The 15,823-nt window shown below is 41.4% G+C and overlaps 1 protein-coding gene across 8 annotated transcripts in view; it reads right to left on the reverse strand.

Moving 5' to 3' along the window:
- The window catches only part of tnk2b (tyrosine kinase, non-receptor, 2b), a 46,517-nt gene that overhangs the window by 14,483 nt on the left and 16,211 nt on the right, over window positions 1–15,823 (reverse strand). For 2 of the 8 annotated variants that reach the window (XM_058645852.1, XM_058645939.1), the window contains one exon: window positions 1,500–1,677. In XM_058645852.1, coding sequence (XP_058501835.1) covers window positions 1,500–1,662 — 163 coding nt within the window. In that variant the 5' untranslated portion in view covers window positions 1,663–1,677. Of the gene's footprint in view, window positions 1–1,499; window positions 1,678–6,038; window positions 6,883–13,579; window positions 15,075–15,823 lie in introns of those variants that run through there. The other 6 variants (XM_058645587.1, XM_058645506.1, XM_058645769.1 and 3 more) reach the window with 6 other exon arrangements.

Consider the following 15,823-nt stretch of genomic DNA (forward strand, 5'->3'; position numbering starts at 1 on the left):
GGATTCTAATCGTCTAATAGTCGTCATATCTGATTGGGACAAAAAGAAAGAAAGGAAAAAGGATTTAGAGTCTGGAAAACAGGAGAGAAGAGAAATGTGAGAAAATATTTGAAAAAGACAAGTGGGTGTCAATAATCTTAAGTGACTCTGAAGCCGAGGCCCTGGGGGGTTTCAGTAACTGGATTTAGAACATTCCTACTACCATCGTCTTCACACAAACACACCACAGACAAAAGACATGTCACCTATTATTGTTCGTAATCAACAACTAACTTTACAATGATATTAAGGATATTGGTTTTTGCTCGAAATGACATTAGTGCAGACAAAAGCAGTACATCAGGCGTTAGTATATAGAGGTAGAATTCCTCCTGTACAATAGCAAAGAGAGAATTTATTAAAGCTAGCTTTTATTTCTCGGCTTGTTCTCAAGTCCCATTGTGTATTTAAGGATATGACAGTTTATCAGAGCAAACACATGCACTTTTAGGAGACAAATGTTGCCTAGTTATGATTCTTCAGTGAAAGGAAAGACATTCCCAAAACTTCACAATGATTTTTCCACCAAATTATATTTGTTATAGTTTAGCCAACCAATCCACAGATAAAGATTAGTATTATCAGGCCGGTGTTCAGGTATGCGAGTGGCTCTGTGAGTCTTGCACAACAGAGCTTCACACTAATGCTACATTAACAGCTGCCATGACTATTCTAACACAATAATGTAAGGGAATATGATGCCACACACCTAATCATTTTTCCCAAAGACGATTTAAATAATAAAAAATATGTAATTCTTTCCTGCAGTTTGTATCATGTTGTATCTATAACTAAGTTATTTCAATGCAAGATGGCTTTGTTGATGTACAGTTAGAAGGGTTGATTGTCTTTATATACCTTAACTGGCTCAACAATAAATCCAAAGTAATAAAAACAAAGCTAATGGGGATTTAATTTTTAATTGTTTAAACGTGTCCTCCTGAGGTATTAACATAATCAAGGGTTCATTAAGAGGGAAGTCTTAAAGCTCCTGTGTGTAACTGCAATGCCAAAACACTCCTCACACTGTGGAACAAGCAGAGCAATAAATCAAAGTCACAAAATGTATGTTTCTGTTTTTTCAGTGGACATGAACTGATCTTCTGAAGTGAGTGACAGATACACGGCTGTAATGAAGACACATGTTCTCCCAGTGCAGCTACAAATGACTGTAATATACTGGGGCGGTATGGTAGTCATTAAGTCATTAGATCAGTGGTAGAAATAATCTTTCAACAGCCAGATCAAGAGTTCGGTTCCCAGCCTTGTGTAGTCTACATGTCTTTATGTCCCTGGGCAAGACAATGAACCCCCAGTGTGTGGATGCATATGAAAGATGTGTGATAGAATGGGTGTAAATGGGTAAATGGCAAAAGTAGACTAGAAAAGTGCTATAAATATTGCCCATTTACAGTATATCATTAGCACAATATAACACACACAAACATACACAGTCTTACCAGGTCGACCCATGCCAATCTTCTCCAAGTCTTCGTTCTTGACATAGTCAAAGTGGGACAGCCGTGTGACGTTAAGATCGTCTCTGATCCTCAGGAAGTACTGCTGCAACTGCACCTCCATCAGCAGCTCCAGCAGCCATTCTGTGCCTTCTTCACACTGCATGCTACTGCCCAGTTTCTGCAAAACAAGCAAGTACTCACTATATAATTGAAACAAGAGTTAAATCATTCACCATTCTGTGTTTCTTTGACGTTTTCTTACAGCTTTGTTCCAAAATCTGCAAAGTGCAGCCAGAGAGAAAGCCACTGGGCAACAAACCGCCCATTCTTTAATGTCACTGAGCTCAGAGCCATTGTGCACTCGGTACTCTACAGCACAATAAAATATCTACTTAGCTCAGATGTTGACATTTACAGTCCATGTGCTGAGCAGGTAGACATATGGCATCATATAAACAGAACACACAAATATAGCATGAGCTGCATGTCCTTCATGTCAATGAGCCAACAAGCAACTGCATACTAGGTATGATTACACAGATCCTATTTCACTGAGGTGTTAATAAACCGCCATGTGATGGACTGGCGACCTGTCCAGGGTGTACCCCGCCTTTCGCCCTTTATCAGCTGGGATTTACACCAGCTCCCCCCACGACCCTCATGTGGAGGATAAAGCGGTAGAAGATGGATGGATGTTAATAAACCACTTGGGCCGCTATTGTATTGTATTTTGGCAGCCGTACTGCAGAGACTCAGTATAGACAGATATACATGAGAGGAATGATGCACATCTGGTGTCCATAAGTGTCATTGAAGACAAACGGGAGGCTCCAAACCCCCGACAATATATATAGTATATACTACATGCCTCCATACAGGACGGAATCAGACCATCAATCTTCCACGTCAAAACAAAACACACCAGCTTAAATGTCATCCATCACTGTTTGCTTCTTGTAACACGCTGAAAGTAGCACAAAACTCTGCAGAGATTGAACTTGAACTGAGCTAAATGAAAACTACTTTAGATAGTACAAGAGCTCATAATACTGCTGCTCTCTGGTTATTACGTCTGGTCTTCACATGGAAGTAAACCAGTCAGTCAACCTAAACACAAAAATGACAAGCATTCCTAATCCGATGAGATTTGCAGGGAGAACTTTAGGGTGGATGCTCTGGGGTGTAGAGGTCAGTCCACTGAGCGCTAATTAGACTGTGAATGAGGAACTTCCTGTGCTGGCTGAGGCAAGGTTACACAGTCCAGAGGAAAATGTCAAAGAGGTCTAGGCTTCCTCTCTGTCATTTAAACTTTTAATGGGCTTGGTTAAAGGTCACTTCCTTTTACTTGTTGAATGACCTGAGAAGCTGGAGAGGTTTTGTTTTTTTCTCACATACACAAATACAGACTTATTCCTGGGCAAACCCTAAAGAATTGATATATACTGTGTTCACTGGGTCTTTTCTGAAGTTCTAGATGCAAAGTCAGACATAGGCCAAACTACTGGGGTTCCCATTCCCCAACGATTATGCCAGATGTCTGTATCATGATACAAATTCATTGCAGTTCAAATAAAGCCAGATTAGCTGATACGACTTTATCAATGTCAACACGTGCAGCTTTAACTCTCTGAGCCCACGAGGGGTTATAATTCACACTGTGAGAACATTCTTTCATGTTGGACCGAAATCCTATCCTTGATTGGAAGTACAAATAAGCAGAAATAGCAGATACTACTACATAGTTCGTAAAATAACCTGCGGTAATACAATAACCTGTAAGAGCTTGGCTTTAGGATTAACTACAGCAGCAGTCATTTGAATCCATCACCATATTCTGCAGTTTGCTGCATCATGCATGACCCTCAACCCCTGAAAGATGATACTACACTCCATGTGGCTGGTCCAATATGTACTAAGCTCACTTACCATGTGGCGTGTTTATTTGAGCTGCAGCTCATGATAAGTACAGTTTAAAGTTTAGATTTTCCCTGATGATGTTCCCAGATGAGATTTCAACACCTATTTTTGTAAAAGTACAAGATATTCATCTATGGAGTGTAAATCTACCCATGGGAAAGAATTATTAGTCCTCTTATCCTTCATAATGCAAAGTATGGCAGTCTGGTACTTCTCTGGCAGTCGTCATGTAAGTGTTACTTCACTGGATGGTGCCAAAGACGAAAGTCAGCTTCCTTTTGGGCGTTTTTTCCATTACAGTGTCATAACTCAGGTATGAGGGGTGCAAACCGACGTGTTAAGTCCCTTATATCATACTTATTGGTCAACTTGGTGACTAACATACATAGCTCATTTAACAGACAAATATATATTTTGCATTTAACACCTTATTTTGAGATGGATGCTGCACGCAACACGATGCCATACTTCCATTAATAGAGGTGGTTAGGATTGGCTCCCGACTATTCTGATAAAGATCATATATAGAGCTCTGGTAGCTGACATCAATCAAAGCCATCATGCAACACTTGGAATCAAAACAATGCCATTTTGGCAGGAAGCTGCGCTGTTCAAAATCCATAGACATATGTCGGGTAATTTGTCTCTTCAGCGGCTGTAGCTGCTGTGCTCAAGAATAACAAAACATTCACCAACGGGACAGCATTTTACAGTATCCCCAAATATCCCGAGACATGAATCACTGCCATTAAATGTGCTCAGAGGGAGCATAGAAGACAGAATGCTGGGAACCCACAGGAAAGGGATACTGCTTGTGTAGTGATCACTTCATATCAGGCACAGAATACAGAATACATTTAAAAAAATGTATTTAGAAAATTTTACATGCTTTATTGCAATGTGTAAGTGTTTTTCAGAGTAAGATGAGGGACATCTGATCATTACTGCCCCTACAATCATAAGTTCTCCTGCGACCTGCACAATGACGGGCGAAAGGAACTCAAAATACGGACAAAAGTCAGTCTCTGAAACAATTACTCGATTACTAAATTAATTGTCAACTATTTTGATAATCGTTTAATCGGTTTGAAGCTTTTTTTCATGATTAAAACAAGATTTCTGATTGTTTTGAATATGTTCTGGTTTCTTTGCTCCATATTACAAAGAAATCATTAAAACTGAATCATTTTGGTTTGTGGACAAAACGAGACATTGGAGAACATCATCAGTTCCAGGTTTGACAAACACGGATAAACCTTTTTTAACATTTTATGACATATTATGGACCTAACGACTACTTGATTAATCGTTAAAATAATCGGCAGATTAATCGATTAGTTGCAGATCTAGTCTCCGTCTTTTGCATAGAGTTTCAAATGGGCTTTTAAGCTGTTTATATAATCATGTAATGTAGCCGGGGAGATTATAAAGGTCAGATACATTCAGTCTGTCACGTTAATTCTCTGTGAATTTTAAGTGAACAGTGAAGGCTTATAACCAACACTGGTGCTGTTCAATACAGTATAAACAAGCAATGCCCACAAATCTATTGTCAACTAAAACATTAGAGAATAAAAAATATTAAGGATATTGTCAAAAGTCAAACATTTTGGTCTTGTATCTTGACCTGTACAGTTGGATAAGAATGAATATGAGAATATGTACTTTGCAGAGGAGGTGTGAGGTCAGCAGGAGACATGCTGTGTTGAAAACATAAAGTGTGACTTTTTGAAGGAGTCTGAGGAATCCAACCAGGGTCAAAAGTCCCAAAAACAAGACTCTAAATAATCTTACTTATGAATGGCCAATGTTTAACTGGGTTTTATTTTACTTTTAACCTTTAAACAATGATATAAAAAACAAATATTACACAGAAAGTAAGGAAGGATGTAGGATTTTATATGAAAACAACATGATGTGCAAACTGAGAAATGCCTCTGGTCTGAACTCATTCCTCATGGTAGTGGAGAAATGCGCACGTGCGCTCACACACACGCACACACACACACACACACACACACACACACACACACACACACACACACACACACACACACACACACACACACACACACACACACACACACACACACACACACACGGCTCCTGGCTGAAGCCATGTCCTGTATCAGTTCTGCTCTAACATCCTGCTACAACAACAAGTCTCCCAGAGGACTGCCTCAATGCAGCTACACACACACACACACACAGGTTTGAACATCTATTCTTCTTAGGACTCTGCATCAACATCCATTCATTTGGATAGCATAAACAAAGCCTTCTTCCTAACATTAACCAAACCCTAACCTTCACTTAACCACAATTCAAAGCTTAGCCCTTAACTTAACCAGTTGCTCAGAAACTACGTTCTGCCTCATTATGACCAGGCTTTGATGCCCATGACGACTATTGGTCCTGACAAGGTCAATGTTTATGCCAGAAAAAGGTCCTAAAGAGGTAACAAATACAAATACAAGTATACACACACACCTGCCTCAAACCATATTCATGATATAAATGCTGTATTTTCATCAGAAAATCACATGAATATCCATTTGTCATATTACCACACAACAAATCTTAGTAGACTGACAGCAGACATCAGAGAGACACCAGACTTACTCGGTATACATGAAAGTGTGCCAGGAAGGGGAATGACTTCTTCAGCTTGTCGAAGCGTCGCATCCTGAATTCCCTTTGTCTGGATGGATGTAGGTGCAAAAAAAAAAAAGTGTGTGCACGTTTTAAATACCCAGAGCTGGCAGTTTGTCTTTTAAACTATTACCGGAGCCAGAGTCCTCCCAGTTTGACGTTCCTAGTCTCTGAGGGAATTCTAAGAAGAGCACGCATTCCTTGGATCCAGACCCACAGCTCCAAACCCAAGAGGGGGAAGAAAAACTTCCTACGATCCTGTTCACAGTTCTGCAACATTCCATGGTGGGGCAATCCTTCTGTAAGGCCCTTCTTTACCTTCAGCTCCCTCAAGAAGGCAAAGAGGCATTCATGTGGCACTTCAAGGTGCCACACAACACTCAAAGAGTACTATAATATGTGAGAACAGGCTGTCGAGTGATTACGAGCTGCTGTTTATAGCAGAGAAAGCCTCCCAGCTCTGCCCAGTCAACCATGTGTCCTCCTCAGACAGCAAATGAGCCAGTGATCCAAATTTGTAGAACTTCACTCCTCCTTCTTCCTCCCTTCCTCCCTCTCACTCTCTCTCTCTCTGTCTGTCTGTCTGTCTGCTTCTGTGTCTTTGCGCGTGCAGCTTCTGTCTGTTTGGTTTACCATCCTTCAAATCGAGCATGGGGCTAAAAATAGGAGAAACTTCTTCCCAATTCAATAACCTGCCCGTCAGGCGGACTCGCTCTCTGCGACGCTCGTGTCTCCGGTTTCACATGTTAGGTTACAACAAGATGTGTGTCTCAGTGGTTTCAGAGAACAATAATGTAACTTTGCTCTATGCTGAGTTGATATTCTCATGGTATTCTGACTAGATCTTCAGTTGCTGTCTTTCTTCCCCTCTTCTACCTCCTCCTGCTGTACTTTTCACGGCTCTACTGTCCCCCCCCCCCCCCCCCCTGCAGGCAGTGAGACGATTCATGCAGTGCAGAGCAGTGCGTGGTGCAGAGGACAGAGGCTTCATGGTATTCAGGCCGGAGAAGCATTTGATCCAAGGCCAAAGGGTTACATTCAACTGCAGGAAGTAGAGCTTGTTTCCTGTGATGCAACCCCCCAAACACACACACACACACACACAGCAAGAGAGAGAGAGAGAGAGAGAGAGAGAGAGAAAAAGAGAGAGAGAGAGAGAGAGAGAGAGAGAGAGAGAGAGAGAGAGAGAGAGACCCTCCGTTTTCACTACCCCTCTCCTCATCTCTCAGTCTATATCTCTTTATCTATAATGGTAAAGATATTTGACATATATGACATTTATGATTAAAATTAGGGGTGGGGAAAAAAGATATATCATAATTGTTTAAAATCTATTCCTGCCCCAGAACTGTAAGCATCATACTAAATGGAAGAGCAGCTATAAGTAGCAGTTGCCAATTTATTGGAGTTACCTGCAATCCAGAACAGGCCTTTTTGTGATTCATTTGAAGGCGCACATTTGTGCTGTCTAGTTGAGAGTCTCCAGCATTTTATTTGCTTTTCTTAAAGCACTAGAGTTGACAAACATTATTAACAGCAGGGGCAGCTGCAGGTGTTTAAGAAGGGAAAGAAAATGTCAATTATTGATACTATTAACTCATGCAAGTATTGTGTTATGATTGAATAGCCATTACAAAGGAATTGACATAAGCATATTGTCCCAGCCCTAATTCTAAAATTACAGGTATTTCATGAAAAAGTATAAGAGGTATTCCTATTACACAATCCATTTTTCACTTGAAAGTTCTAGAGAAGTACAAACATAGACTGAATATAGACGTGCCAAGTCAAAAATATCCCAAAAATATGGGTGCTGCCATCATTTAGTAAACCATAAAACTAAAAAACACTGGCCTTGTAGTGAATGAAGATACATGATCTGAAACCAACCCACCAAGAAACCCTTTCAACATAGTACGACCACATGTTCTACAGAAATTGCTGCCATCCTGTCTTTAATCAAAGTCAGACGCTTATTTACGACAACAAATCCCAACTTGTTGTTGTTTTCTCTTTCCTGTCCCTGCATGACTCCATCGTCTGATCTACTCTCTGTCCTTCCTCTAGAAAACATTCTATTGAAAAGCAGATAAGAGTGAAAAGAGCAATGGATAAAGAGAGAGACAGCACAAACATGTGAAATTAGGAAACTAAATGCTGAATATTATCTGATGAGACAGGGGCTCGCTACTACCAAGGGTCTGAAAAGCAGCTGGTAAGTGTTTGTTTGGTCAGGCAGAGAGGGAGAGATAACATTTTTGGAGGATTAGAGGCAGGAAATAAAAAGCTGAACCAAATAAAGAAGAAAATGCAACAGGCTGGCCAGACTCAGAGTAGGGAGGGGAGAAAAGATTAATAAAGGAGTGATGTTAAGGGAGGAGTAGAAGGGTGAGGGAGGGCAATTATGCTGCTGTTTTTAAAAGAGAGAATAGGTCAAGTATAGTAATGTGGCCTCAATTTAAGTTTGAAAACTATTTCCACTTGGAAGTCATTTACACAATTAACAAAATCGTGACACTTCGGAGTTGCATTCTGTCTAGCATATTTTTTTTTAGCTTCTCTCTTAAGTCTGTGCTTTCATACACAGGATTCTACTGCAACCACATTCACAATACAGTCTCATCTGTGGAGGGAAGGCACTTCTTATTGGCACCGTGCAATTATAGTGACTCAACTCCTCTACAGAAAATAGCTACGTTTTTTCTCAAAAGGTTGCTGGATTTGTCGCTTTTTTTAAGTCCTTAAAACGACAAAAAGTCAAGAAACTAAGCTGCAAAATAAGTTTGCATCACAGACGTTATTATCACCTGGAGAAACTTCAACCCTCAGATGGTCTGTCACTGACTCAGCCATACAACACTTGGCAACAGTGTGATGTCTTCATTCAGTGAGTAAACTTGCTGTAAAGCTGTTGAGTCATCCACCTTTAGATCACAGACCCCTTTGTGTGCAGTAAGGTCAGTACGTCTGTCTAAGAACACATAAATACACTTATGAATGTTAAAGTAATTGTGTATTAGTGCAGAAATTCTGAATTTCTATTTACAACTTAATATATTAATACCTTATAAATCAGTGAGGATTTCATAGTAAAATGAAACCAGGCTTCTGAATCAAGATTTTAAGTTATCTTCACCAAAAGTAAGGGTACATTTTATTTATGACAATGAAACAGATGACTCATGCATAACATATATTATAGCTCACGTTCCTTAGAATAAGCAACTGATTCTTGTAGAGACTTGGCAGATGTGTAAAAGGTGACTGCAGACAGTAATGAAGAGAGATTGAGGTCAGGAAAAGAAAACAGGGAGGTGACAGTGGAAGGTTCACTGAGTTGAGTGGAGTGAAGAGTTAGTCAACTATCACTGATGGTTGAGCATTTCAAACATCAAAGGAATGTGTCACAGTGCTTTCAGCTGCCTCCAGATGAAACCAATATAATTAATGGTCAGTAAGTCAAACTGCAGCTCCACTAAGATACCATTAGGTGGCCCCAACTCCTAAGTGAGTAAGCTGTGTTATCACTTAATATGTACAGCTCAGAACGTGCTCCCTGTTTTGAGCAGGTGGACAGCTGAGAACCATCACCATCTGATATTAATAATATTAATTATCTTTACTGTAAGGTAACGTCTATCACCTATTTTCCTTATAACAGTTTGTTCATGATAAATGGTCATTTATCATCATTTATGCAGTGCTTTTCTAGTCTTGACCACTCACAGTGCTTTACACTACAGTTTTACTTTTCTCACCAATTCTCACACAGAATTAAAGCCTGTATTGTTTGTTTGATGTTTACCAGGCTTACAAATATATGGCCACATGCCTATCAGAGCTACATGAGACATGAGTAGCCTCCAAGCAACCTACCATCAGTATGTGAGACATTTAGAGGACATCTGTAAATTGTATCAATAGAAAATAACCAGGGTAACACTTGCTGTCTCCAAACTGCACTACTGGAGTCTCTTGTGTCAGATTCACTTGGACTCTCACAGTAACAATGAGACAGCCACTGAAGGCATGTCTCGCTGCTCCTATCTCACATTTCATGTCACCTTCATCATGTGCACACACAAAACAAGTATTATGACTCACTAGATGTATTGTAGCTCCCTGTGAGGTCCACATTATGTCTGAGCAGTGCAACACACACATTCATACTGTACATTAAGATTGATTCTGTAATATGAAGCTCACTGTACACAGACACAGGCATGCAGAGGCACGCAATGACTTTGTGTGGATTCACACTGACGTACAATGCTGGGAATTAACGAAGCTTAGTGGATACGGTTGGACACACTGCCAGTGCATTTATAAAATAAGTTGTAACCTTTTCATGGCAAAGCATCAAACTGTGGTTTGGAGTCTGATGCCAAAGACTGGAGAACTGGAGTGAAGGAGTAGAAAAGCAAATGTTGATAATCCCTATTACAACTCTGCAAGCAAAACTCCTACACACACACTTGATTTTTCTGACGGAGGCCTGCATGCACAGACAAACAAAGATGTGTCATTCATGATCTCACAAATAATAACCCTCTGCCAAGAGTCAGGCATTTATGCTTTCCTTAAATCCCATCCACAGCCCCCTATCATTCACAGGGTAAGGAGAGGAGAGGTGTAATGTGGTGGGCATCCACAGGGAGAAGAGCTGACAGTGGGCATGAAAGGAACTCAGTGCTGGATATAAACAGGCTGACTCTAGGCCAGAGCCCAACATGTGTGTTGCCTTTTGACAACAAAGCTTGTTTTGGTAGCTTGGCCTAATATGCATAATGCCAGACAACCAAAACAACCCCCACCGACGCTTGCCAGCATTTCCTCCACCCTTCCTAAGCCAGCCCTTCTCTGATCCCCCAAAGCTGGTTAAAGGAGGGTTTTAGTGAAAAATATCAGTCAAAAGTCATGATTGACCTCCCACACACACACACACACTCAACAGTATATGAACCAAAATCTAGGACATGCCATGTACTACAATAAGATAAATAGTGAGTAATTATTATTTTGCATAAAAATGACAGATAATCAACAATATTCCTGGACTAAATCAATGGGAACTACAGCAGCAAGGCTGTGTCACTAATCCGCTCATGCTCTATAGGGGAAAAGCATAGTGGGAACAGATCAGCTTCACTAATGAAATGGTTGCCCTCATAAAACCTGTCACTTTTATTGCCTTAATGCAAACCACATTTACTTTATCTCTGCAACCATCTGATGGAGGTGGTATGGTTGTATGCGGTGGGTTAGCGTTGTGTAATGTGTATTTTATCAAGACTGCGAAAAACCATTGTTTTTAGCCCAAAGTTGCAGCTGAAGGAAGAGACTGATCTGATTCAGCAGCCAGCAACCAGGACAGCTGCAGTGTTCATCGGCTTAGCCCGAACAGACAGTCCACATTCATGTCCTTTCATCCAGTCATTATATTTTCTAGAACCATTGATTGAAGGATCCATCACGGTTCACAATGTGTGGGAGCAGGACTGCGTGTTTGCTTGTTTTTTGTTTCCTTGCACTGAGGAAACTTTTTGATGTATCTGCAATGCATTCATATTTCATAAAATAATTTGTTTATTCAGCTTTTGAATTTGCAAACGGATGCTGACTGACATTAACTGATATCACAAGTTTGTAGAGTTTCAAGCCAGGTACATCATCCTCTGTGTTGTGTCATGGAAGCTTCAAATAATGACAGAGGCGAAAAACTAACAGGAAAAGTAAACAGCAAGTTAAGCTAAAACAAGAAGCAATGCAGCCAGAAAACCCACATATTGCTTACTGCACTTCAAAATAAAACTACCTTCAGTTCCATGTTTTCAAATCAATATCAAATTACCATTAATAGGATTCTGTCACATTCACTGTAAACGATGTATACAGAGTTTTAACATCCATGTTAACAGTAGTAAAGCAGTTAACTTAAATCATATTATTGAATTATGTTAAACTTAACTTCAAGGCAACAATTAATAATACAACAAGCTGTCTTTTGTCACTTTTCCTGTCTGCCTCTATGTGCAAGCCTCATCCCAAGAGGGTATAACTGTCTAATACTTGGTCACTGTGCCCATTCTGCAGCACTTCATCAATGACCTCATGGTTCTGTATTCAATAACTCGGCACACACAGGGGCTGGCCTTGTGCGTGGGTGAGACATGCTGTGTGTTGTGTTGGTTGAGGAGGGTGGTGGTGACATACAAGCGTAAAAGAGCTGTTTCTGTGCGACACATGAATGAGCACTTAGATCTATAACATTTACACAATTTGTAAAGGCCTTTTTTCTGGGCTTCTACTGCAGTCGGAAAAAACACAGGTGATAGTAAGACTAAATTCATGGTTTTTAAAATGCTATTTCAAACTGTAATATACAAACAGCAAAGGCTGCAATTAAGTTTTTTTATCCAGCCATCTTCTACCACTTCATCCTCCACATGAGGGTCGCGGGGGCATTGTACCAATCTCAGCTGACATAGGGTGATAGGCAGGGTACACCCGGGACAGGTCACCAGTGCATCACAGGGCCACATCGAGACAAACAACCATCCACACTCACACTTACAGTGAAGAGTGTCCATTTTACCTAATCCTCAAATTGCATGTTTTTTGACTGTGTAAGGAAAACAGAGAACCCAGACAAAACCCACACATAGACAGGGAGAACATGCATTGTTTTGATTTAAAATAATACATAAGTTGGCTCCCATCACTTTTTAAATCTATAACATATAAAGGGTTTGGGAAGAATCAATACAGCATAGTATTGTATTGATATATTATATATTATACGTATATTATCAATATTTTATGGATACATTTCCAGTTATCCAGTTAAAGATAGACACATATAGACATGTTTTATCTCTGAACAGTACAGTTCTAGGAGCTGCTGCACAGAGCGAGGGAGGGTGATCTCAGTGCTTTAGGTGTCATTTATTTTCCACAGAACTTCACATGGACAATGGTCCACAGCAAAGTTAAAAAAACATCTGCGGGTTCTGTCCCCAGTCTCTGGGAATGAGTGGTCAAGAAGGACCTCGTAGTTCATGCCCTTTTCTGTGGAAGACTTTGCTGGAACCACATTATGGAACCACATTATGTCGCAAGTATTGGGATAATATTGTATTGTGAAGCCTCGGACGACTCCCACCCCTAACAACACAGTGGATATAGAAATGTGTTGACTAGGAAAAATATATAAATATATATATTGAAAATCAAGTGCTCTATAATTTCCAAATGTCGCAATAAGACATGAGTGTGATCCAGTCCGCAATACAGACCCTGAAGCACAAACAATGCGCATTCAAATTGCAAAAGACACCGATTATTTTTCATATCAAAAATGAATTTCTGTGCAGTGACACATACACCTAGTGCAGAAACGAGCGAGTCTCACACCCCTGTTGCATTTTCCATTGACAGGATTCATAAAACCTGCTGAAAAGTCTGTGAGGCAGGACGAGTGCAGTGTAATCAAATGAAGTGTAGAGGTGTACCTCTTCGTCATCACTGGGCAGACATTGGTAATCAGGCTCCAAGGTCTCCTGCAGCCTCTGGTATTCTGCCGTCTCCCCCATCATGGAGCACGGAGCTGAGCTACCACTCAGTCACTATCTGCCCGGGGCTAGGTGTCCTCAAAGTCCTCAGATAGACACAATTCCAGTCAGTGAGCAACCCACGCACTGAGCCAGTCAGTCAGTCGGTCAGTTAGTCAGCCTGCCTCAGCTGTCATTAAGAGGACAAGTACAGAATCCTGGACATCATTTACAGAACAGTGTTGCTTCAGGCAAGTACTCCATTCCTGTGACTCCCACCTTCATTGTCTTCTTTTAAGGTTGAGTCAGCATTTGTTTATAACGGCTAGACAATGCTTTCCTCATTTTCACACGGTGGAAACACATTCACTGACTGACCAGTGATTTCACAAATTGATTCCTCTGCAGATAATCATTCTTGGCGCAGAATCAACAGAGTCCATATGTTCACTTTGTTTTGTGCAGGCAGCAATTTTTCCTCCTCCACTTTGTTAAAAAGAAGTAGTTTCAAAAAGGGTCCCTTTTTTGCATCAAATCATCAAAGTGCAAAGCGTCTCATTGTCCAGAAAGGCAAGGAAATTCATTGTGGGTCCTCAGTGCTGCTGCAGTCAGGATGGAGCATTAGGATGAAGCAGCCAAGGTGTGGCACTTTGAGGTGACAAATCTGTCAGGCTCTATTTCAGTCGTCCCATCTGATGCCACGACAATAACTTCTACCCTCAATCTCTCTCTTGCTCTACTTCGCTCTCCGACTGCTCTTGTTCGCCTTGCCTTACTGCTGACGCATGCTTTTCATATCTAACGATGCCCCCCTCACTCCCTCTTTCTATTTCTGTGCCCAGGGCATCACTCCATCCAGCTTACCTCCTCTCACTTCTCATCAGGAGTGAAATATCACAGCAGAGAAGAGGAGCCATCGTCCAGGAGCTGCTTTCCATCATCTGTGTTTAGTTCATCCTTCCTTTGTGTGCTTCTATTTTTTTCACCCACAGATCTTGAGCAGCTGTCCAATCGAACAGGCAGCTCAGCTATGACTATCCAGACTATCTGTCTGATAAGATTTTCAACACCGCTTTGTCCTAAATGGACTTCCTGGTTGCTCAGTCGATGTCTTGTCCCTCATTGTTGTTGTTATTGTTTTTCCCCCTGCACTCCTCTGTTCAGCCCTTCACCCACTAACCCGCTTTCCACACCCCACACCCCTCCACTCAATGTTTTTCCATTTCAGCCCCAGCTCAATGATTTGGTGAATGATCGCCTCCTCTATTACCGTGGCAACATCAGCCATCATCCCACCTCCTCCCTACTCGCCTGTGTGCTGTGGTCACAGCGTTCCAGTCAGCAGTGGTCCTGACAGAAGCAGCCAATGACAGCAATGCAGGCCGACAGGAGAGGGAGGGGGAGGAGAGACAAGGGCCAGAGGCGGGGGAGCCCTAATGAGGAGAGTTAATCTTCCCTCTGAGAGGGAGAAAAACACGGCCATGCTGCTTTGTGCATTTTTGTGTGAATGTGTGTGTGCGCGTCAAAAGCACCTCTCCAATATAAGGAGGGTGTCCAGGCCATCTGGATGATTGCTGGAAGGACATCTGGACCGAGAGGAAAATAGAATAAAAGAATAGCGTGTGCATGTGTGTGTACCTCCTGGTCTTTCCCAAGCTGTGTGTGACTATAACCACCACCATTAACACATATTAATGACAGCCACAGAAAAAACTCATCCTCCAATAGACCCTCTTTTTCACATGCTCACTCTCTCTTCTGTCCCTCGTTCTCCACCACCTTTCCAGTACCGTTGATGTCCTCAGGCCAGTTATTTGCAGCCTGCTGAGCAACGTTCGCATTTTCCCTCTCATTCCTCTGCCTCTCCTCTGCCCACCTCTGTCGTTGAATCAGCTCCTCTAGAAGCTGGCTGTCACACATGTGAGAAAATATGCAATAATGCAGATATGTCTAGCAAACGAGACGGAAAGCTGCATTACTGAATTCATCACACGACATTAGCGTGCCGACGTCTACCAGGCAGTGCCATGCAGCAAATTCTCTGCCCATGAACCACTTATTACATCTGAATCCTACATCAATGAGCCGTATCTGCTCAGTCTGTGCAGTAATGTCTGAGTAAAGCTTGAAGGCTTCAAGTGTGGCTTTGCCAGAATGCTTCTTATCCGTCTACACACTGTCTCACAGAAACGGAATGGACAGCAG

Source organism: Solea solea, chromosome 1 (assembly GCF_958295425.1).
Source record: "Solea solea chromosome 1, fSolSol10.1, whole genome shotgun sequence".
In the NCBI taxonomy this organism is placed as follows: Eukaryota; Metazoa; Chordata; class Actinopteri; order Pleuronectiformes; family Soleidae; genus Solea; species Solea solea.